Source organism: Zingiber officinale, chromosome 1B, assembly GCF_018446385.1.
Source record: "Zingiber officinale cultivar Zhangliang chromosome 1B, Zo_v1.1, whole genome shotgun sequence".
In the NCBI taxonomy this organism is placed as follows: domain Eukaryota; kingdom Viridiplantae; phylum Streptophyta; class Magnoliopsida; order Zingiberales; family Zingiberaceae; genus Zingiber; species Zingiber officinale.
Window position 1 is genome coordinate 21120570 of NC_055986.1, and position 22515 is coordinate 21143084.

A 22515-nucleotide genomic window follows, 5' to 3' on the forward strand; every position below is an offset into this window, starting at 1 on the left:
GGGTCAATACTGGAAGAAGGTTATAGAATTTTAGTATTTATAAAGTTTGAATGTATTCTTGAGGTAGTCTCCTAACGTGAACTTGCTCAACATTGATTTCAACTCAATTTGATTGTTCAAGGTGGAATTCTCTTTCTCAAATTTTGACACAGATTTTTCTTAAGTTTTGACACAGGTTGTATCTTGAATCTTCTTGGTAAGTCAAATTCAGTCTTCTCCTTGAGTTGTATTAACAGAAACTATATCAGCAATGCATTATTAACTGCATGTATTATTCTTCTATTTTTGTTCTTTGTTGTAGTTAAGTAGACCAAATGATACTTTTGTTTGACAGATTAGAACAGTGGATGTTTTAACTCAGAAAACTAGGCATTTGAAGGTGAAAAGTGGTGAGATTAGGAAAATGAAAGGCGCAAGAAGAATGAAGCAGTATAGCAAGTTGAACAGATTCTGATTCTCATAATTTAATGTAGCCTCAGCTTGATTTTTGACTCACGATGTTCTACCTTGATGTGTTGTTAAAAGAATGTTCTACCTTGATTCTGAAATCTATTAGCTTTTGATGTAAAAAGAATGTTTGTGTATTTTATGAATATTGTTGTAAGAAGAATATTTATGTAATTTGTGAATATTTGTGTATTTTATGGATACTGTTGAATGAAGAATATTTGTGTAATTTATGAATATTTGTGTATTTTCTTGGTTATTGTCGGTTTTTCACTGTTTCGGAAATCAAATTTGTGTTGGTAAAAAATACTAATATTACATCGGTTTTCCGTCGCTGCAAAACCGGTGTCATTAACTAATATTACATCGGTCGTATACCGCTGTCAAAACTGGTGTTATTACCATATAATATTACATCGATTTTACACCGTTGATGAAATGGTGTCGTTAAGTGATACTACACCGGTTAATAACCGATTCGAAAACCGGTGTCGTTAAGTGATACTACACCGGTTTTAACCCGATGTCTAAAATGGCAGACCTTTTACATCGCCTTCATAGATATCGGTCGAAAATGTAATAGACACCGGTGGAAAACCGATGTCTAGGATTTTTGTTGTAGTGTATACTCTTCAGCAAAACGGAGTTGCTGAGCGAAAGAATCGAACTCTTAAGGAGATGATAAATGCTCTTCTATTAAACTCTGGATTGTCAAAATCCATGTGGGGGGAAGCTGTGTTAACAGCTAATTACCTTTTAAATAAGGTGCCCCGGAAGAAAATAGATAAGAGCCCTTATGAGTTGTGGAATGGAAGACAACCGTCCTACAAATATTTACGAATGTGGGAGTGTCTTGCCAAAGTGTTGGTACCTGATCCGAAAAGGATAAAGATAAGACCAAAGACTGTTGATTGCATATTTATTGGATATGCACATAACAACAGTGCTTATCGATTTTGTGTGTATGAGTCACACATACCGGAGATACACAAGAACTCGATAATCGAATCGAGAAATGCCTCTTTCTTCGAGCATGTGTTTCCGTATAAGACCCGTGAGGATGCTAGCTCCTCAAAACGGGCAAACGAAACACAAGGCAAAGAAGAAGATGATGATGACGAGGAACCCGTGGAGGTTGAGCCTAGACGGAGCAAAAGAGTTCGGGTAGAAAAATCCTATGGATCGGATTTTATCACTTTCATGTTGGAGAGTGAGCCCCGAAGTTACTCAGAAGCTGTAGGCTCTTTTGATGGACCTCACTGGAAAGAGACGATTACATCTGAGATAGAATCTATCTTGCAAAATCACACTTGGGAACTTGTGGATCTTCCTCCGGGAAGTAAACCACTAGGTTGCAAGTTGATCTTCAAGAAAAAAATGAAATTAGATGACACAATCGATAAATACAAGGCCAGATTGGTAATTAAAGGATACCGACAACGAGAAGCCCTTGATTACTTCGATACATACTCTTCGATATCGAGAATAACTTCCATTAAAATATTATTGATTATTGCCGCTATATGAAATTTCGAAATACATCAAATGGATGGCGGAGGGTGCAAGATCAGAGCATATCAGTCATTTAAGTTATGTTGAACTTTTAGGATTATCCAAATTGCCTTGAGTTCCCTAACAAACATAGAAGATCAAATGCTATTGATTCCACTAGCTAGGTTAACTATCCAGAATTTGATGTGATTATTTGTTCAAATATCTTGATTTGACATATTGGATCAATCAAATCAAGTGGATTTACCTAACCGCTCAAATGAATTTGAGTTACAAATCACGGAACTTGATTTTTTTTTGATATGATCATTGATTTCAGGTTTTTATTTAGTATTGCTAATGCTTGTTTATTTAGTTTAGAGAAAGATGAAAAGGGGAGGAAGTCTCGAAAAAATCTTTTCATTCTCATCAACCCCAAAACTATGAAGAAATGAAGAATTTGCATCGTATCTATTCTCTTGTCGTAAGCACTAGGATGTGAAAAATTATATAATGTGTTAAACAGATGACTAATCAATTTTCACGTAGGAACAAATGAAGCTCCTATCCATGTGGCAAAATCAATTTCATGTTATTTTTTACATTCAGTTTTCAATAGAAAGCCAGATCTATGTTAAACGATCTCTCTTCAACAAACATATAGTAACATTAGATTCCATATATTTCCCGTCAAACGATACATTTATCTGCATACAGAGTACAGATTCTGGTTACAGTCTATCCTAACACGTTGAAAGCAGAGGCCTGCAAACCATATAAATGTACATGTAGAGAGGCAACCTGATTTTGCATTAGCCCACCTCATATAAGCAGGTAGCATAGGAAGTTTGCAAGTGGCGCAAACATGTTCGAACTAGTAATTACGGTGGATTTCTTGTTGCATTCAGACCTCATCAAACGGCAGCATCAATGACCTGACGATCCTTTTCTGCAAGCTGTTTGTTCAGGAATTCCAGCACAGAGTTACGCTGCATTTAGAGACAGACAATAGTGAATGAGTTGGATCGAAGCTATGAAACAAAAAGGGCAAAAAAACATAGGTAATAATGAGGTTAAATAAAATACCTTTTGTTCTAGTCCAACTTCGTCTGTACTCAGCTTTAATGATTCCAGACAGCTTATTGCCTCCTTGAATCCATTTGTTGCAACATCTTCATTTCCTAGATTTCTGTCCACATCCGCAACTTTGGCAAGAGAAACAGCGAAATCAACAACCTATCAAGAAAAACCATTTCCGAATAAGATGGAAACCCAAGAAAAGATTATGAATCACAAATGCTACTTAAATCAAATCAGCCCTAATTGATAGGAAGATGGAATATTCAGCTGCATCATTTACATTTTATCAGAAAAACCCATACCATGACCACATACTTTATGCAGCAAAAAAAAAATTTAATTGTGTTAACACGTAGGTAAAAACAAAATTATTCAGCAAGGATGCTAATCAAGATATGTGAAGCCAATAAAGCCGCTGAACGTCAGTTCAAATCAATGACCAGCCAGCTCTCATGGTAAAATCCTTCATTTAATGACAGTGCGGATCAGACAGAAACATCTGATGCGATTGAGTTCAGATGCATCAATCAAGCATCCTATCGGTAGTGATGGGTAGTCAGTGCGATACAAACCAATTGGTATTCATAAAATTAGTGCTGGCCATCCACCATTGTATTATTACTGAGTAATGATACGCAGAAGGAAAACTCTCAAAGAAAAACTCAAGGATAGACACATAAATTCATAGCCCACCATTTTCACTTTTGTGGGCCCCATCATTTTGTGTGTCTATCCCTGAGTTTTTTCATGAGATTTTTTTCCTCTGCATATCATTTTTCATTATTACTTGCATAAAAAACTTGTGGTTATCAAAAAAAATTGAAAAGGAAGATCCTAAGCCCTAAACTATGCAATTCTTACCAATATTGACCAACAAATACTGAAGAAAAATCCTATCATGTTAGGGGTAGGTGAGTCAGCAAGCATTGTTGCACATACTTGAGATGATTAGATCATCAGTCCCCTATAGTTTTCTGTGAAGTTGTTCATATTTTTCCACTTCAGTCTTGGTGTGAAGAGAGAACTCCTGCATCGTAAGTACTTTGTTTCGAAGGTAAGATTAATTAATTCCTTGATTATTTTATAATGATATCTTCTACATACAGATCCATTACTGCATTTCAATAAATCCATTGAACCATTCATTTCAATGAATTCCTACATCAACTAAATCCATCACACAACCACTACATTCATTATGTCGCCAACATATCTACTACGCCCATTGTCATTTCTGCTCAAATAAGCTGTTAAATGATAGGTGATGGTGAAGAACAAAAAAGGTCCCGTTCCTTACAGAGTTACTGAAGTGCAATCCTTAGAGCAGAGCGAACTAAAATGACCTCCATTAAATATCCTGGTTGATAGGTTTCAACCTCCACTTCTAATATTGGGCTCTAGCCTCTAACAAGAATTTTAAATTCTTTTAATAGATAAGGAACCTGCTTGATCAACAAAAAGGAGTTCAAAATGATGTTGATAGTTACTAGTTAGCGACTTGTGGATCAAAGCAGAATGTTCTGGCAATCTCAAAATCTTCCAAGGAGGCATGATAATTCATCTTTAAGAACCACACCAATAAAGTACAGTCAAAATGAAAGATATTAATTCATGACAAGTTAGCTAATTGTGGTGGTGGCACAACTGAGAAATGTCTTGATGATACTGGTCTGATTTTCCTACTATGAGGCAGGTCGAAGATGAAATAAATGATTGATAGAAGTGACTGAGCTAAACTAGGGGTTCAATGTGGGAAATCCAATTTGGAATATCATAGAACCACTAAACCATGTAGGCGCTGCCTAATTCCTTTCTGCAAGAGTATGCCCTCACACTGCTTGCGTTAGCATTTGTGTGGCTCCATAGATCTCAGGAGTTGGAGCCCTTGCACATTCTTGCTCGCAGAAGTTGTGGATCTATATTCGGCATATTACTGCAAGAAAGTTTTGACTTGTTGAATCAGCACCCATGTTAGATTTTGATTCCAAATTGTTTGGTGTACGTTCTGGCAATTGAATCAATAGCCATTTCTACACCGGAGTTATCACTGGATGAGTCCTTTTCAAATTTGTCTAGTAAGTGCCTTATAGTCCTAATTCCTACCTTTCTTACAACCTAAAGCTGATTCTTTATGAAATAGGTACATAATAAAATTCACCCATCTCAAATACATGCTCTTTACATAGAATGATCTCTACGTCCTGCTGCATATATTACATAAGTACTAAACATACAATTTCTGAGAACTACATACAGCAGAGGATACTATATACACTATATAATCAGGGAATCCATTGTCACATCCTAACCAAAGTAACAGTGCAACCATCAATATGAATTCTAATCCTTCCAATGTTGGATGGAAAATGGCAAAACTCTGTCAAATGCCAAATATTTTCTCCAGTATTTGTATACGTATGTATTTATTCTTGCATATGTCCAACTTATATTGGCTTAATAGAAAAGAACAAACTTGTTTGCTTGTGTGGGAAGTGTACTGATACATTCAGGTGAAACAAATTGCTAACCTGGGAAGACAATTTTGAGTTCTCTTTTACTGCATTTCGACGAATATCCAAAGCTTTTGCATAATAATTTCTTGCTGATTGCAAGTCTCCATCATAATATTTAAGATCTCCAACTTTATTTAAAGAAACAGACAGTGTGTGCACCAACTATAGAAGAGAAAAAGACAAGTTATGTTATGACAAGCTAAAACACAAACCAAATAAGGAATCCTACATGTGTTCAATTGAGTCAATTAAACTTGAAGAAAACTAAAAGAACCTCAATATCAGTTGGAGGCAGTTTTGAGAGAAACTCAACACTCTCTTCATAGAAAGTAACAGCTGACTTAGCATCCCCCATTGTTCGACTGCAAGGAAAGGAATTAAATTGAGCAATAATCTTGTAACTTATTGGAAAGTCTACTAATAGCTAGAGTTGAACATAACAAGAGAAGTTATTTTATACTATAAAGTTACCTAATAAATCAACCATTTAGCAGCTTAATTGCGACTGCATCTTCTGGCATGTCACAAAGCATTCACTGCTGTTAAAGCTGATCGACTTACCATTTAACCTTGAAACTTGAGCTCTTAGGAATATATCTACTTAGATTCTCCTTTAATGTGTGGGTGGATATACTTGATTTGACTACCCAAACTCATCAAATGAATGATGAGATGCTATTTTTGACAGAGAGAATTTAAACCAAGACCTTTTGCTCTCATACCATGTTAAATAAATTGGCAAACAACTAGTTTTAAAAGCTTGAGATGTTCAGAAAGAGACCAATAATAGCTTGATGAACCATGTGTTCAAAACTACAGATGGCGACAAATTTTATATCTACTAGATCAAGCCATTGTGACAAGTTTCTAAGCTGTAGCTGAACTGAACTTCATTAATTCTTATGTTTCTTGTCCAAATCCCACCTGAACTTGATTGATGGGTGAAATATCAATATGACTACTTGAGCTAATTGCTGGGATCACAATTTCTTTACACCAAATCTAGATTTTTAACTTCTGAACCCACGTGAATGGTGAGGTATAGATTTGATTGAGTTGGACTGGATAATCCATCTCAAGCGATAATATTTACAATAACTATCATAATACGTTTTTTCTTATTTCAATTATGCCTTATTTTTTGGCATTCCATCATTTTCTTGTTGCTTAAAATCCTCAGCTACAAGATTGTAATAAGTGAGAGGATGGTTTCTCGGCATAAGTTACTTCATTTAAAATTATAAAATTGAAGAATATTATTGTAGTTCTTGATCAATTAAATTTTGTTGCACGGTTTTTCTCAATATCATGGAACATCACAATGATATCGACAAAAAATAACTACTGATGATGATCAAGATGCAATGTAGGACATTCTTGAATGATTTGAAAGAAAGGATCCAGACGTGGAGAAGAAAGAGCAACAGAACCAAGAATCTTGAAAATGTCTCACGCACTTCAAATGCAGATCCAAGGTAAACATAATAAAGAAAAATCTGTGGTGCATATTAGAGAAGATTTTCGTAAATTGACCTGTAGATGTTTGTAGCAAAAACTGTAATCTGTGACTGAGAAGATACTCATGTACAATGAATCAATTCTCATAGGATTACAGAATTTTAAAAACAGCGCATAAGCCTCCAGCTTAGAAGGTTGGCTTGTCAGACAAAGTAGGTATGGACATTGCAAATATCCTCACTGACAAAAAAAAAACACTACTGAATAGGAATTCTTACTTTTTAACTCACAATATGATCACTTAAATTTCTTGAATTGGCTGGCAAAGGCAGAAATGGCTTTCAACTACTTGAACATACAAGAAAAGAAGGTGATTTTCCAATTACGAGAGGAACATCTTTATGTTGGGATCAACTTCTGATCAATCCAATGCCAAGGAGAATATCTTGTTTGCTCATGGGAGAAATGCTGCTAATTATTAAAGATTGATGCCTTCCTAACTATAAGCAAACTTTGTTTCAACAATATCAAAATCATTTATAGGAAACTTGCTCTCTCCATGATTGTGCAACAGATTTCTGGAAGCTCTCTGCTAAAAATAATATACATGGTAGAGAAAATAATGATAATCTATAAGCAGCAGTAGCATGAACCTTATATGGTCTAGGAGTGCTTTGAAAAGATAAAATTAAAAAAAAATATTATATTAACTGTCTTGATACTCCCCCTTACAGTAAATCAAAATATCAAACATGTATGCAAAGGGTCTGCTAGGGCAAAATGCCCCCTGTGGTTTAACTGCATGTATCTAGCCGGTAGGGTGAGCGTTATCACATTTTGCTCCAATAGATATCAAACATGCCTGACTTTGAACTTGAAGTAGAAAATTGGTTTAGACTAAGTGGTTTAGTGAAGAAATCAGAAAGTGGGTCTCAAGTAAAGAAATCAGAAAAGGTGATATTTAGATGGAATATCTTCGTATGAAAAGATTAAAAGTAGGCATTTACTACAAGCATTGACTGAAAAGATGGATTTTGTGAAAGATCAATGACAACTCTTCTATGGTTAATTTTCCTAGCCTCAATGAATATTTCATATGCTTATGTTTTCAAAATTTGAATGTGTCTACCAATATGACACTGTAATATACTCATATTAATCACTAGAGAGTTCTTTGGAAGAGAAGGAATGCTGAAAGATGGCTTTGATCAGCAGCTGGATTAGTTCCTCCATTTGAAGCAGTAAATATTACATATGCAGTTAATTTCTTGTTCCAATTATACCTTAGTGTTCCAATTCTATTTCTTTGGATGCCACTAAAACGCTCCTCATCTAAGAGATTAAGGGAGAGGATAATTTTTCCCTAGAGAATAAGCTGTTTGGAAATTATAATATTCATGAACTCTGCTCTTGTTCTTTCTCAATGTTACTCTATTATTGGAGAAACTGTGTCACTTTGATAAATGTGGTAACCCTAAATTATCTAGCCTGCAAAACATTAGATCATTAGAAGGTTTTCATCTCACAAGTATTTATGATGTCATTTTGGTATATCACAAATATGTCATACTTTCAATAAGAACATATATCAGCCCTCCAACTAATGTGTATCCACTTAATGAAGGCATGCCACAGAATGATTGTTATAGACAGGATAGTCAGGTCAACCTTGTTGTCATGAGCAATTAGGTTTCTTCTCCTGTTCGATTTATCAATGGGCAACACTAAAAATGAGGCTAAAGGTTGGGTTTTCCCAGCCCTTGTTTTTCTTGAAAGTCATTATTCATTTTTACTTGAATGTTCTCTATGCCAAGAATATGCATCTAGCTTTAGAAAATTAATATTTTAGAGTTTTGATAAAAAAAAAACATTGTGATGCTAACTCACAATATCTTTGCTTAAAGAAGACATGGTAGTGGTAAATTAATTATGATAACAGATGCTTATAAATACACTATGCAAAAGATGTAACAAAAGTAAATTAACATATGTGTAACAGTTTACATGTCAAAAGTACAATTCTATGTCTGGTTGCATAATAGATAAGACAAGTACAATGTTAGAAGTAGTGAAATACACACCAGCAATCCCCTAGCATTCCTAGAACAGCTCCAAGTTGTGAACATAATTCAGATGTGCTTCCTGATGTCTCCAATTGTTCCCTGATATCCTCTGCACATATACTGAGTCTTGATTTAGCACTCTCTATATTTTGTCCACGGAAAGCCTGTAGATGATAGCAAGCATGGAATGAATAGAAATAGAAATTATTCTTCCATCATTTCAGACCAGTACTTAAAATCATTTATTAATTTAAATGGTATTAGTGATAATAGCTTTGCATGGAGCCCAATTGAAGCATAAGTTTAATGTAGTCAACCCCAATGAGTCGAGACAAATACAGCTTGATCATGATGACGACGATTTTGAATTCCTATGAACAATGTTTTTAAATAAAAAAATGATAGCCTCAGATGAAACGTGAACTGGTGTCATATTCTTATCAATTTCCATGTGAATTTAGTTCAAACTCAAACCATTGTCTTATCATTTCAGACCACTATCACACATTTTTCACATAAAAAGTGACATTGTCATCTGGACTTGCCATTAGATGCCTGATTTTTTTTTTCTCAAGCAATTTTGATGAAAGTGGGTCAGCTCTGATGGGAATTTAACCTAAGTTTTTTGGATTAAAAAAAATGAACCAAAACTGTATCCCAACCAACAGGAGATTTGACCAGATTGAGTCAGGTTGGAATGGGTCAGATCACTTATTGGGTTTTAGACCATCATCAAGTACTTACTAATACCAACATAAAACATCTACTTAATCCACAAAAATTAAGTTCCAATACTTTAGGTTGAATATAATTGATCATTATCTATACTCAGATTGATTAGAAACATGAGGTTTTGAATTTTTCAGTGGTACAAAAATACTATTGATGATTACAATTTAATGGTACATGCTAACCCATGAATTAGTGGCAGGAATTGTCATAGGATGATTTACTATGTACATATTATATTTCAAATTTTAATATATTTCAATAATCAAATTTGGGTTATGTCAGGTTAGTTAGTATTTTAGATACCAGTATTTGATCCAAAATCCAAATGCACTGTATCAGTATTTTGCCGGATGAAATGACCATAAACCATAATAACGCAACTGTCAGGTTAGGTCAGATATCCATTGGAGGTTTTTGCCCATTCATAGAGGCAATCAAATCAAGATCAAGCATGGATCTGTTGATTTGTTTCAGCATGTTCACCCTAAAGTGCAAAAGGTAATGAAAAAGAAACAAGCACAGCAGCACATATTGTATTGCATAAAGCTAATAACTAAAAGAAAATAAATGGGAAAAAAATAATCATCATACCCTCAGAGCCTGTTGCACTAGGAAAGATCCACGCTCCATGGAGACATCACCATATATCACAGTTTGGGGAACATCTTTTGCTTCTGTTGCATCTGTATTAACTTGAGACCTCTTGATTCTAGCATGACCATTGATGAAGCGATCAACCATGTCCTGGAGCTCTTTATCAGGCTCAATCTTCTCTATATCAGCACCACAGAGTGGGCAATCACTAAAGCGGGATATGCAGACCCTGAATATCAATGAAGTAATGCAATCATATATTCGCCCATGAAAAAGAAGATGAATTTAAAAGCTGTATCCATTACTCACTTGCAAAATTTGTGGGAACAAGGCATACATTTGCTGCTCTCAAACAGCAAGCTTTGGCAAATCATGCAACTTAGAGGACCAAGTTTAAAATTTTGTGAGTCAAAACCATATGGACATTTTGGAGATATAGTATCAGAATGATTGCTTTTATCATCTATCTTGTCTTCATGCACAGCCTGTGTTTTTTCTTGATTTTCTTGAGATCTCATTGGACAGACAGCGCCAACTGAAGCTCCTTTAGCAAATGGACAAGCTGAACTCATTTTACTAGACTGCAACAGTCAAAAGATACAGATATTAATTGACATATATTTGTATCTACACATAAGCAAGGGATCACAATTAGAATCTTTAAGGCATAACACTTGGATATGGCTTGCAAATTGCTGCTTGTTTAGTACTCCACACTTTGTAAATCAATCTAATGGTTTACTACAGATCTGTGTTATTGTGCAATTGGATATGGAGATTTCAACAATTGTACACATGTTTGTTATCTATCTTCTCCCGAACCATTGCATGCTTGATTTCTTAAGGCAATTTCTAAGGAAAAACATTGTTGTCCATGAACCTATGCCACAAGGTGTCAAAATATCAACAGGTGATCCGAGATTGACTAGAATCTCATGATAACTGTCTACTCCACCTGAATATAACATTCTCTCTCTCCAAAAAAACAAAAAGAGGAGTAATTCAACTAAATTTTTTTGAGTCGCCATGGCTACTGAAGTTCAATAAAACCTAGCTACGCGAACCAAAAGCAGCATTCTAAAGAGAAAATTCATAAAATACAGGTGAATCACACATGAAATCCTAGAGGTAATCCCTCAAATGACAAGCAAAAGTTTATTATTCCTCAATCAGATGGGATCCAGCTCTATGCACGTCACATAACAATCAGACCCCAAACGCTCAGCCCCAAGTTCAGCAATCCAAATTCCTCTTCTACAAAAACGATAGCGATAATAAAAAAAAACAAAAGAATAAGAACGATACGATTAGCGATGAGAGCGCAAGGCGGTCGTCGCCGATTCGCCGGACGCGATGGGAAGAGGAAGGCCAAGGAAATGTGTGGAGAGGAGGAGAGGGGGGGTTTTGATTGCACGTTGGCTGGAGTGGCAGAGCCGCATATTTTTATTATGTGTTTGCGAGGGGACCTGGGTCGGGCCGCGACGGGTGAGTCCCGTAGGCCCAAAATTAGACCAGGTTCAATTCGAGTTCGGAGTCGCACCGGATTTAGTATTAATTTTGATTGCCTTCGAACTTGAATCTATCTATCACAAATGTAAAATTGAATTCATTTCTAAATTTTATATTTATAAAAATTTTATATTTAATTGATGGATATGAAATCAAAATTTTAGAATGAAATTTAAAAATTTAGGTATTAATAAAACTCACTTCCTCCTTTAGATTTTGATAAGAATAAGAATTAAGTTTTGGATGAAAATACTCTTAATATATTTGTTCAATTTTTCTTTCTTATTACTTTCTCTCTTTATTCTCTTTCACTATTTTCTCTCTCCTAATTCTCTCATTATATTTTCTCTCTCCTCATTCTTTCTCATCACAATTTCTCTACCATTTCTCTCTCATCATGCATTCTCTTCCATCACACGCTCTCTCTCCTTATTTTCTCACATCACGATTTCTCTCTCTTCATTCTCTTCCATCACACTCTATCTCTTCTCATCCTCCCTCATCATGCTTTCTATCACATCACACACTCTTCTCTAGGGGTGTCAAAAATGAACCCGACCTGACAACCCAACCCGAGTCGACCCAAAAAAAAAATCAAGTTTAGGTTGGGCATTTTCGGTTTCGGGTCGGGTTCGGGTTGGAGGGTTAAAAATTTTCGGGTTGGGTCGGGTCGGGGTTCGGGTTTACCCAAATTGACTTAAATATAGGATTTAGTAGGTTTTTTTGGGTTAAATCGAATTTTATTTTGAAAATTAAGATATTTTTATATGTATTAACATCATGTTTGTATGATAATGATAGAGTATTGAGATAAAAGTGAAGAATTATAGGAAAAATAGTCCAAAAAAATCATTTTGAATTGAATTTTCGGGTTATCTAGGTTGGGTTCGGGTTGATCGGGTTGGTCGGGTTCAGGTTCGAGTTTATGTATTTTGGGTTGAACTCGGGTTTAGGTCGAATTCGGGTCGGGTTCGGGTTGAGTTAAAAAAAAAACTCAACCCGACCAGACCCACCCTAATTGACACCCTTACTCTTTCCTTATTTTTTCTCATCACATTTTATCCATCATCATTCTCTTGCTTTCTATCTCATCACACACTCTTTTCTTATTTTTTTCTCATCACACTTTCTCTCTCATCATATTTTCTCTCATTTCGTTTTTTCTCATCACACTTTCCCTTTATTCATTCTCTCTCATCACACACTCTTTATCCCTCATCATACTTTCTCTCTCCTCAATCTCTCTCATCACACACTCTCTCCTCATTTTCTTTCATCGCACTTTCTCTCTCATCTCACTTTCTCTTTTATCATTTTCTCTCTCATCATATTTTTTTTCTCGCATTCAACTTTCTCTCATATCTATTTTTTCTCTTATTTTCCTCTAAAGATAAAAAAAAATTGATTCATTCTGATAGGAAATTTAGATACATTCTCTCCCATCGTACATTCTCTCTTCTCATTTTATTTCATCACACTTGCTCTCTCTTTATTTTCTCCCATAACAATTTCTCTCTCGTCACGCTTTCTCTCTCCTCATACTTTCTCTCTACTATTCTCTCATCACACTTTCTCTACCTTTTTCTCTCACATCATACATTCTCTTCATCACACTCTCTCTCCTCATTTTCTCTCGTCACACTTTTTCTCCCATCAGACACACTCCCTCCTCATTTTCTTTCATCATACTTTTGTTAGGACCAAAAGTAGCTAGAGGGGGGGTGAATAGCTCGTCGCGTTCGCTCGGTGCTCGGCGTTGCTTGTTTCTTCGAAGATGTGCAGCGGAAAATACAGAAACACTCACACAACGCTAACACGGTTGGTTTACTTGGTATCCACCTCACAAGATGTGACTAATCCAAGGATCCACACCAACGCACACACCCTCCACTATGAATAACACTCCTTTATGGTAACTACCAAGAGTGGAGAAACCCTACAAGACTCAATACAAGAAGAAGAAAGGGTAGTAAAGAAATACAAGCTTACAAGCTTACAAGCTTACAATGAGTGCACAAACCCTAACCCTAAGTTCTTCTTCTTGCTTTGATCCGCCTCTTGACTTGGAAGAGCCTCCAAGAACCTTCAAGAACTGGCGATCTCGAGCTTGAGAAGAGCTGTGGAGAAGCTGGTGAAGATCTGGAATGAATCGGTGAAGAGATGCCGAAGGAATCGTGCGCCTGCGGCCTTTATCGATGCTAACGGTCGGATCCCGATCGATTCGAATGTTCCCAATCGATCGGTGAGGCTTTGGATCGATCCACGGATCGATCCAGAGCGCCTCTGTGCTCTGGAGTAACGCCTGGATCGATCCACGGATCGATCCAGCGCTTATCGCGCGAAGCAGCATCGTCCCGATCGATTCACTAATCGATTGGGACATCTGGATCGATCCACGGATCGATCCAGAGGCTCTCTGTTCGCTAGAGAAGGCCTGGATCGATCCAGCTCCTGGATCGATCCACTGATCGATCCAGCTCCTGGATCGATCCACTGATCGATCCAACACTTGGTTTTTGCCCAAAACCAAGTTCCAAGCCTCTCAAACCAACATCCGGTCAACCTTGACCTGTTGGTACATCATGCCTAGCATCTGGTCACTCCTTTGACCTGCTAGGACTTCCCACCAAGTGTCTGGTCAATCCCTTTGACTTATCTGTATTTCCTCGTGCCAAGTATCCAGTCAATCCTTTGACCTACTTGGACTTCCCAACACCAGATGTCCGATCGTCCTTGATCCATCTGGATTTTCCCTTGCCTGGCTTCACTCACCAGGACTTTCACCTAGCTTCACTCACTAGGGTTTTCCTTCTGCCTAGCTTCACTCACTAGGGCTTTCACCTGGCTTCACTCACCAGGACTTTCACCTAGCTTCACTCACTAGGATTTTCAATCTGCCTAGCTTCACTCACTAGGACTTTTCTTCTGCCTAACATCCCAGTTAGGACTTCCCAGTCAAGTATCCGGTCAACCTTGACCTACTTGACTCTTCTTCAATCAATTTCTTATTGTCAAACATCTAAACTCAAACCAAGACTCAGCTTGGTCAACCAGGTCAACCTTGACCTGAGGGATGTTGCACCAACAATCTCCCCCTTTTTGATGTTTGACAATATCACAATAACACTTACAATACCACATGTAAGTTAGGCTAATCCTATAGCCTCAATCTTCATGCCACTAGGTAATGAACACATAAATTAAGCTCTTCATTTTCCCCCTAAGAGGGCACACTCCCTCTAGGTAATGAAAGCCTAACTTACACCCATTCACAGGTCCTTTCATTCTCCCCCTATTGGCACACATCAACCCATCTTTGGGCACACATCAACCCTTACCCCAATTTTGGGTACACATCAACAAATCCATTTGTTGACGACTCTCCCCCTGAAGAGTTGCTCCTCGTTGTTCACAACATCGCTCGTTGTGATCAGCACGATAATGAAGGTCCCATACCCTTCATTTATCCTTAACTTCTTCCTCAATGTAGACAAATACCCAACCTTGAGTATTTTCTAACCACTTGAGTTCCCACTTGAAATAATGAGGATATCCACTCCCCATTTCAAGTTCAAAAGCTCATACATGAGCATTTTCTTTAAAGAAGGTTAACCACCTTCCAAGGTTCATGAAAAATAATTTTTCATGTCTTTAAAGAGTCCCTCCCCCTAAAGACATGGTGGTAACTTCTGTCATTGCACCAACAATGACTTGGAATCCCTAAACCTTTAGGAAACCCAGATTTAGAAGTTTTGAGGTTCAAATACTCAAAATTTGAAACAAACCTCAACCTAAACTTCAATGAAGCCTTCCTTAACCAATCCATCCTTGTTTTCACATGAAAACACCCTTTGTATGTATACAAATGTATTGTAGGGGTTTGGAATGGTTACCTAGACTCAAAGAGGTTCAAAGATGCTGAAATCAGGCCTTCCCAGCCAAAATCAGCAACTTGGATCGATTGGAGTTGGGTTCCAATCGATTGAACCTTTCTGAATCGATCCACTGATCGATTCAGACTACCTGGATCGATCGGCTGATCGATCCAGCGAGCTTCATTGTCGTTTGAATCGATCCACAGATCGATTCAGGCACTCCAATCGATCCATGGATCGATCGGAGCTCTGATAGTTGCTGAAATTCCATTTCAGTCAACTTCAGAAACCCCTAGAAAATTCTACAAAAATCCAAAAATCATAAAATTTCATGTAGACATTATTTAGGGCATACTTAATCATGGAAAAATAGTTTTCTATGAAAATACATCATATTTTCAAAGATTGACACAAGCTTGAAAACTTGCTAAAACTTTAGCGTTTTCTTCAAGTTTGTGTCTAACTATTCAATGGTGATTACTATCAAAAGATAGCCTTCACCATGGTTTTCCAAAAGTATTTTAAAAACATTTTCAAAACCAATATCCCATCATGTTCCTTGGGCATAATGCACATGACTTGTACATTAGCTTTCCCAATGATGGGAAAACACATAACTATGTGTTTTGATGAACCTAAAAACTCAAAAGAATGCACTAAATCAACATCTTGAGCTTTGTTCATCATCCTAACATCTCACTTGTATCTAATGTGCACTAAAGCACATACAAGTCACCTTATAGTCTTTGTGAGATGTAGATTTTGGTTTTGCCCTAATCTAGGGATCATGCATATCTATCTAGGCATTTTAAAGATATTAGACATCCACCTAGGATGTCACTTGTTAATAAGTGTTGTTAAATGTCATTTGTCCTTAATTACAAGGAATTAAACTTAATGCATGATACTGTTATGGCATACATCAAAAAGAAATAATTTTCAAAAGAAAATATCCTATAACTACATGATGTATGAATGTCATGACATGGTATTTTTGGATTTTTCATAATAAAACATGAATGCAAAAATAGACATGATGTCATGGCATATGATGGGCAAACAATCATGGCAAGATTTAGCATAAATAAAATATACCTGGATTAACTATCTAAATATTCTTAAAACCTTAGCTAAACTTACAACTTAAACCTAGATTGCCCTAAAGTGCTTCAAGAAAATGCCAAAGCCTAAATTGGCATTTCTAATTCCCTTTATTAATTTATGCCAGTCGAAATTAAGCATATCCTCAAATGTTGGCATATTTCATTTTTCACAAAAGTAGCACTTTTAAATTAAGACCCGGATTGCCTTAAATTTCCTAAGAACATACCAAAATCCCAACTTGGTAGTTCTTATGAATTTCCCAATATGTGTCATTTAAGATTAAAATCAATTCTTCCATCATTAGGCACATTGTACTCTTTCAAGGAGTAAATAATAATTCCATTTCATTTTCAAAGGTTAACAAAAACCTTGAAAATGCTCCTTGAGTGTCAATTTCCTCAAAGTTGGGTTAACTACCCTTCTAATCGGAGTTGACACTCTCTAACCCATCTATGGGGTAGAGAAAATGCTCCTAGGAACCCAACACCTATTGATGCTCCTTGGATACTCTAGGTATTCACTAGGGATTACTTCCCTAGATACCTTCCTAGTGACTTTGTTGGGCTTCTTAAAAGCCTTGGTTACATTTTCTAGGTCATTTCTAGGGATATCCTCCCTTGTGACCTTGTTGGTGACTTTCTTAGACTTCTTAGAAGCCTTTGTCACTTTTATTGCAAAAACACTCTTAGGGATGACCTCCCTAGTATTTTTGACTTGACCACTAGACCTAGGGTTTGTTCCATAACTGTATGGAACTCTATGGTAAGAGGGAGCATCCTTTTTAGCTTTGGGTTTGTATCCCAAACCTCTATGGCAATTGGATGACCTTTGTGCTCCTAGCCCTAGGTATTGCTCATTTTGCCCTTTTAGGATATTTTCCATCCTTTTTAGGGTCTTTTCCATTTTATCAAGTCTTGACCTCAAGACTTGATTTTCTATCATTAAATCCTTAGGTTTTGGTCCATGAGCCTTTTTGATCTTGGGCATATCTATTTTCCTTAGTGTTCCCGCCCAAGTGTCTATCTACCTTCCTAACCTTAGGTTGGGTAGTTTTGGCATGTAGGGCCACATGCTTTTCCTTAAAGCCCTCATGCTTTCTATTCTTATGGTAAATTGCATTAAAATGATAAAAATTAGAACTATCATACTTTTTACCATAATGTAAAGGGGTAGGTTCAATAAAAGTTACCTTTCTTTTTACCTTGGAGGCTCCCCCTTGAATTGAGCTTCCTCCTTGAGCCTTTACCATCTTCTTCCCCTTGGGACATTGACTTCGGTAATGCCCCTTTTGATTGCAAGAGAAGCATATAATATGCTCCTTGCTCTTCTTTGTGTTGGGGATGATCTCCTTGGGCTTCACCTTACCTTTTTGTGCCACTTGGCCCTTCTTCTTGGCCAATTTAGGGCACTTGCTCTTGTAGTGCCCATGTTCCCTACACTCAAAACATATAATATGATTTTTATTATTAATTGAACTATTTTTACCTTCTTGTGTAGGGATGACACTTGCTCCTCCATTTGATATTTCTTGAATGTTGGAGGTGGCACCATCTTCTTCTTCTTCACTTGACCCGGATGTAGAAGCTTCTCCTTCTTCTTGATCCGGTGTCACCAAGGATTGCTCCCCCTCAATCTTAGAGGTGGAGGTTTCATCATCTTGAATATGAAACAAGGAGTATACTCCCTCCTTATTCCCTTCGGTGCATTCCCTTGAGGATGAAGCTTCTTGGATTTCCTCTTCTTCGGAGGTTGAGCATCTCTCAACCTCGGAGTCCTCCTCTTGGTCTTGCTCCAAAGAGTCACCCTCTCTGGATTCTTCATGATCTTGTACAGTGGAGGGGATCTCTTCATGAAGCTTGGCCAATTTGCTCCATAATTCCTTTGCATCTTCAAATTCTCCAATTTTGCAAAGGATGATGCTTGGCAATAAATTGACCAAAAGCTTGGTCACTTTGTCATTTGCCTCGCACCTTTGGACTTGCTCCGAGCTCCATTTGCTTTTCTTGAGAAGCTTGCCCTTGGAGTTTGTTGGAGCTTCAAATCCTTCCATTAGAGCAAACCATTGCTCTATCTCCATCATAAGAAAGTTTTCGATTCTTGATTTCCAAGAATCGAAGCTCGTGGAAGTGTATGGTGGAGCCACCCTTGTGTCAAATCCAAGTCCATCTTGGAATTGCATTTTGAAGTTGAGCTTCTTGAAATCTTTGACTTTTGAAGAATTTGCTTCAACTTCTTCACCCTCTAGCTTTTCTTGTTATGCTTGACCCTTCCGGCGATGATTCCGGTGAAGAGCAGCCTCGCTCTGATACCACTTGTTAGGACCAAAAGTAGCTAGAGGGGGGGGGGTGAATAGCTCGTCGCGTTCGCTCGGTGCTCGGCGTTGCTTGTTTCTTCGAAGATGTGCAGCGGAAAATACAGAAACACTCACACAACGCTAACACGGTTGGTTTACTTGGTATCCACCTTACAAGAGGTGACTAATCCAAGGATCCACACCAACGCACACACCCTCCACTATGAATAACACTCCTTTATGGTAACTACCAAGGGTGGAGAAACCCTACAAGACTCAATACAAGAAGAAGAAAGGGTAGTAAAGAAATACAAGCTTACAAGCTTACAATGAGTGCACAAACCCTAACCCTAGGTTCTTCTTCTTGCTTTGATCCGCCTCTTGACTTGGAAGAGCCTCCAAGAACCTTCAAGAACTGGCGATCTCGAGCTTGAGAAGAGCTGTGGAGGAGCTGGTGAAGATCTGGAATGAATCGGTGAAGAGATGCCGAAGGAATCGTGCGCCTGCGGCCTTTATCGATGCTAACGGTCGGATCCTGATCGATTCGAATGTTCCCAATCGATCGGGGAGGCTTTGGATCGATCCACGGATCGATCCAGAGTGCCTCTGTGCTCTGGAGTAACGTCTGGATCGATCCACGGATCGATCCAGCGCTTATCGCGCGAAGCAGCATCGTCCCGATCAATTCACTAATCGATTGGGACATCTGGATCGATCCACGGATCGATCCAGAGGCTCTCTGTTCGCTAGAGAAGGCCTGGATCGATCCACTGATCGATCCAACACTTGGGTTTTGCCCAAAACCAAGTTCCAAGCCTCTCAAACCAACATCCGGTCAACCTTGATCTGTTGGTACATCATGCCTAGCATCTGGTCACTCCTTTGACCTGCTAGGACTTCCCACCAAGTGTCTGGTCAATCCCTTTGACCTATCTGTATTTCCTCGTGCCAAGTATCCAGTCAATCCTTTGACCTACTTGGACTTCCCAACACCAGATGTCCGATCGTCCTTGATCCATCTGGATTTTCCCTTGCCTGGCTTCACTCATCAGGACTTTCACCTAGCTTCACTCACTAGGGTTTTCCATCTGCCTAGCTTCACTCACTAGGGCTTTCACCTGGCTTCACTCACCAGGACTTTCACCTAGCTTCACTCACTAGGATTTTCAATCTGCCTAGCTTCACTCACTAGGACTTTCCTTCTGCCTAACATCCCAGTTAGGACTTCCCAGTCAAGTATCCGGTCAACCTTGACCTACTTGACTCTTCTTCAATCAATTTCTTATTGTCAAACATCTAAACTCAAACCAAGACTCAGCTTGGTCAACCAGGTCAACCTTGACCTGAGGGATGTTGCACCAACAACTTTCTCTCTCTTTATTCTCTCTCATCACATTTTCTCTCCCATCAGACACACTCTCCCTTTATTTTCTCTCATTATATTTTTCTCTCTTCATTCTCTCCTATCACACTTTCTCCCTCCTCACCCTCTCTCATCATACTTTCTCTCTTCTCAACTTCTCTCATTTCACTCTCTTTCTTCATTTTCTCTTATCATACTTTTCTCTTCTCAATTTCTCTTATTACAATCTTTCTTCTCATTTTCTCATCAAACTTTTCCTCTGTTCTTTCTCTCTCATTATATTTTCGCTTTCATTACACTTTCTCTTTCATTATATTTTCTCTCTCATCAGCTCTCATCCTATTTTTCTCTCACATTCAATTTTATCTCACATCTAATTTTTTTTTCTTATTTTTCTCTAATTTTTTTTTAAAAAATTTATTTCAATAAAAAATATTTAACTAACTAAATATTATTTTTAAAAATAATATTTAAATACATATTATCTTTTCACAATACTAACATTCCTAGTCTCATTTCAATTCCATTTTTTTTTAAAAAAAAACCAACCGCCACCGTAATTTACGTCACATCCCTTCTGTCACTTTCTTAGTTATCAGCACTGAAAACAATAAGCAAATGTTTGAAAACTTGCCTACCTTCTCGCACAAGTATCTTCACTTGCACGTAATTCAGCTGAGCTTTCCCATTAGCGACCCATTCATCTCTATTTAACTGCCTTCCCCCTCCTCCTCCGTATCCCTTCTTACGTCCCTCGCATCTCCACCTTGACATCGCAACGATGACAAGTATAGGAGAGTGCCTGAACCTCCCTCCAGGTTTCAGATTCCGACCCACTGATGAAGAGCTCATCACCCACTACCTCTCTCCCAAGGTGGCCAACCATGCCTTCACTGCGATTGCCATAGGAGGAGAGGTCGATTTAAACAAGTGCGAGCCATGGCACCTTCCAAGTAATATATATAGTTAGTTTGTTAATTAGTATTATTTTTCTTAATATTGAAATTAACGTTAAAACTGATAGCTAGGCAAGGCAAGGGTGGGGGAGAAGGAGTGGTACTTCTTCTGCCATAGGGACAGGAAGTATCCAACGGGAACAAGGACCAACAGAGCCACAAAAGCAGGGTTTTGGAAGGCCACGGGAAAAGACAAAGAGATTTTGAATAAGGGAAGAGGAGTCCTCGTGGGGATGAAGAAGACCCTTGTGTTCTACAGAGGCAGAGCTCCCAAGGGTGAGAAGACTAATTGGGTCATGCACGAGTACAGGCTCCAAGACTCCTCAGTAGCCTTCCCCATGAAGGTATGTATAGTTATATACATGCATATATGTATAGAATAATTAACACATTACCATTTTATGTTTTATCAGCCGATAATAATTAATGAACTATTGCAGGAGGAATGGGTGGTCTGTAGGATTGTTCACAAGGGTATGGAAGCCACATCAAACCTTGGAGATACTTGTCCACAGCCTCTTTTCATCAATAATAATGATGACAATAATAATAATAACAACAACGTCTATTCTGATTCCAATGATTGCTTCCAAGAGTATTTGAGCTATAACTGGATGGAGCAGCAGTTATATGAATAATTAGTGGGAAGCAGCAGGATGGTGAGGATGTAAAAAGATTTGTTTGCTAACGATATATGAATTTAATTGACTAGTTGGTGATTTCCTTTCATTCTCTCTGTATCTGTACATGTGTCATTATTTTTCATGTTTAGATTCACTCGAATATTAATACACCAGAAAAGAAGTTGGTTCAAATTTTAATTCTTAACTCGTGATTAACTATATATATAATCCTGCCATGCATGCATGTTCTATTAATATTTGATGGTAGATTATCATTGAGATCATACCATTCAGGCGTTTTGTTACATATTCTTCCTTTTCTAGGTTTTTACTGGGATCGCTAATCTTATTTTAATTAGTACTCTTAAATGGACTCGATTAATTGAATCCAAATCAGATGCCTTTCTAGAGACA

At 37.6% G+C, this 22515-nt stretch overlaps 2 protein-coding genes across 2 annotated transcripts; one reads left to right on the top strand and one right to left on the bottom strand.

Annotated features, from left to right (window-relative positions):
- Positions 1 to 2586: 2586 nt before the first annotated feature.
- On the bottom strand, positions 2587 to 11793 carry LOC122052350 (protein NCA1-like). Its single transcript, XM_042613833.1, has 8 exons — positions 11684 to 11793; positions 10688 to 10959; positions 10376 to 10607; positions 9071 to 9216; positions 5806 to 5893; positions 5547 to 5693; positions 3025 to 3174; positions 2587 to 2927 (listed from the first exon to the last, which is right to left on the bottom strand). The coding sequence occupies exons 2-8, from the start codon at positions 10948 to 10950 to the stop codon at positions 2853 to 2855; spliced, it is 1101 nt and encodes a 366-aa protein (XP_042469767.1). The 5' UTR covers positions 10951 to 10959; positions 11684 to 11793; the 3' UTR covers positions 2587 to 2852.
- Positions 11794 to 21265: 9472 nt separating this feature from the next.
- Positions 21266 to 22189, top strand: LOC122045777 (NAC domain-containing protein 87-like). Its single transcript, XM_042606181.1, has 3 exons — positions 21266 to 21475; positions 21551 to 21822; positions 21919 to 22189. Exons 1-3 carry the CDS (start codon positions 21304 to 21306, stop codon positions 22114 to 22116), a joined length of 642 nt encoding a protein of 213 aa, XP_042462115.1. The 5' UTR covers positions 21266 to 21303; the 3' UTR covers positions 22117 to 22189.
- The last annotated feature ends 326 nt before the right edge of the window (positions 22190 to 22515 follow it).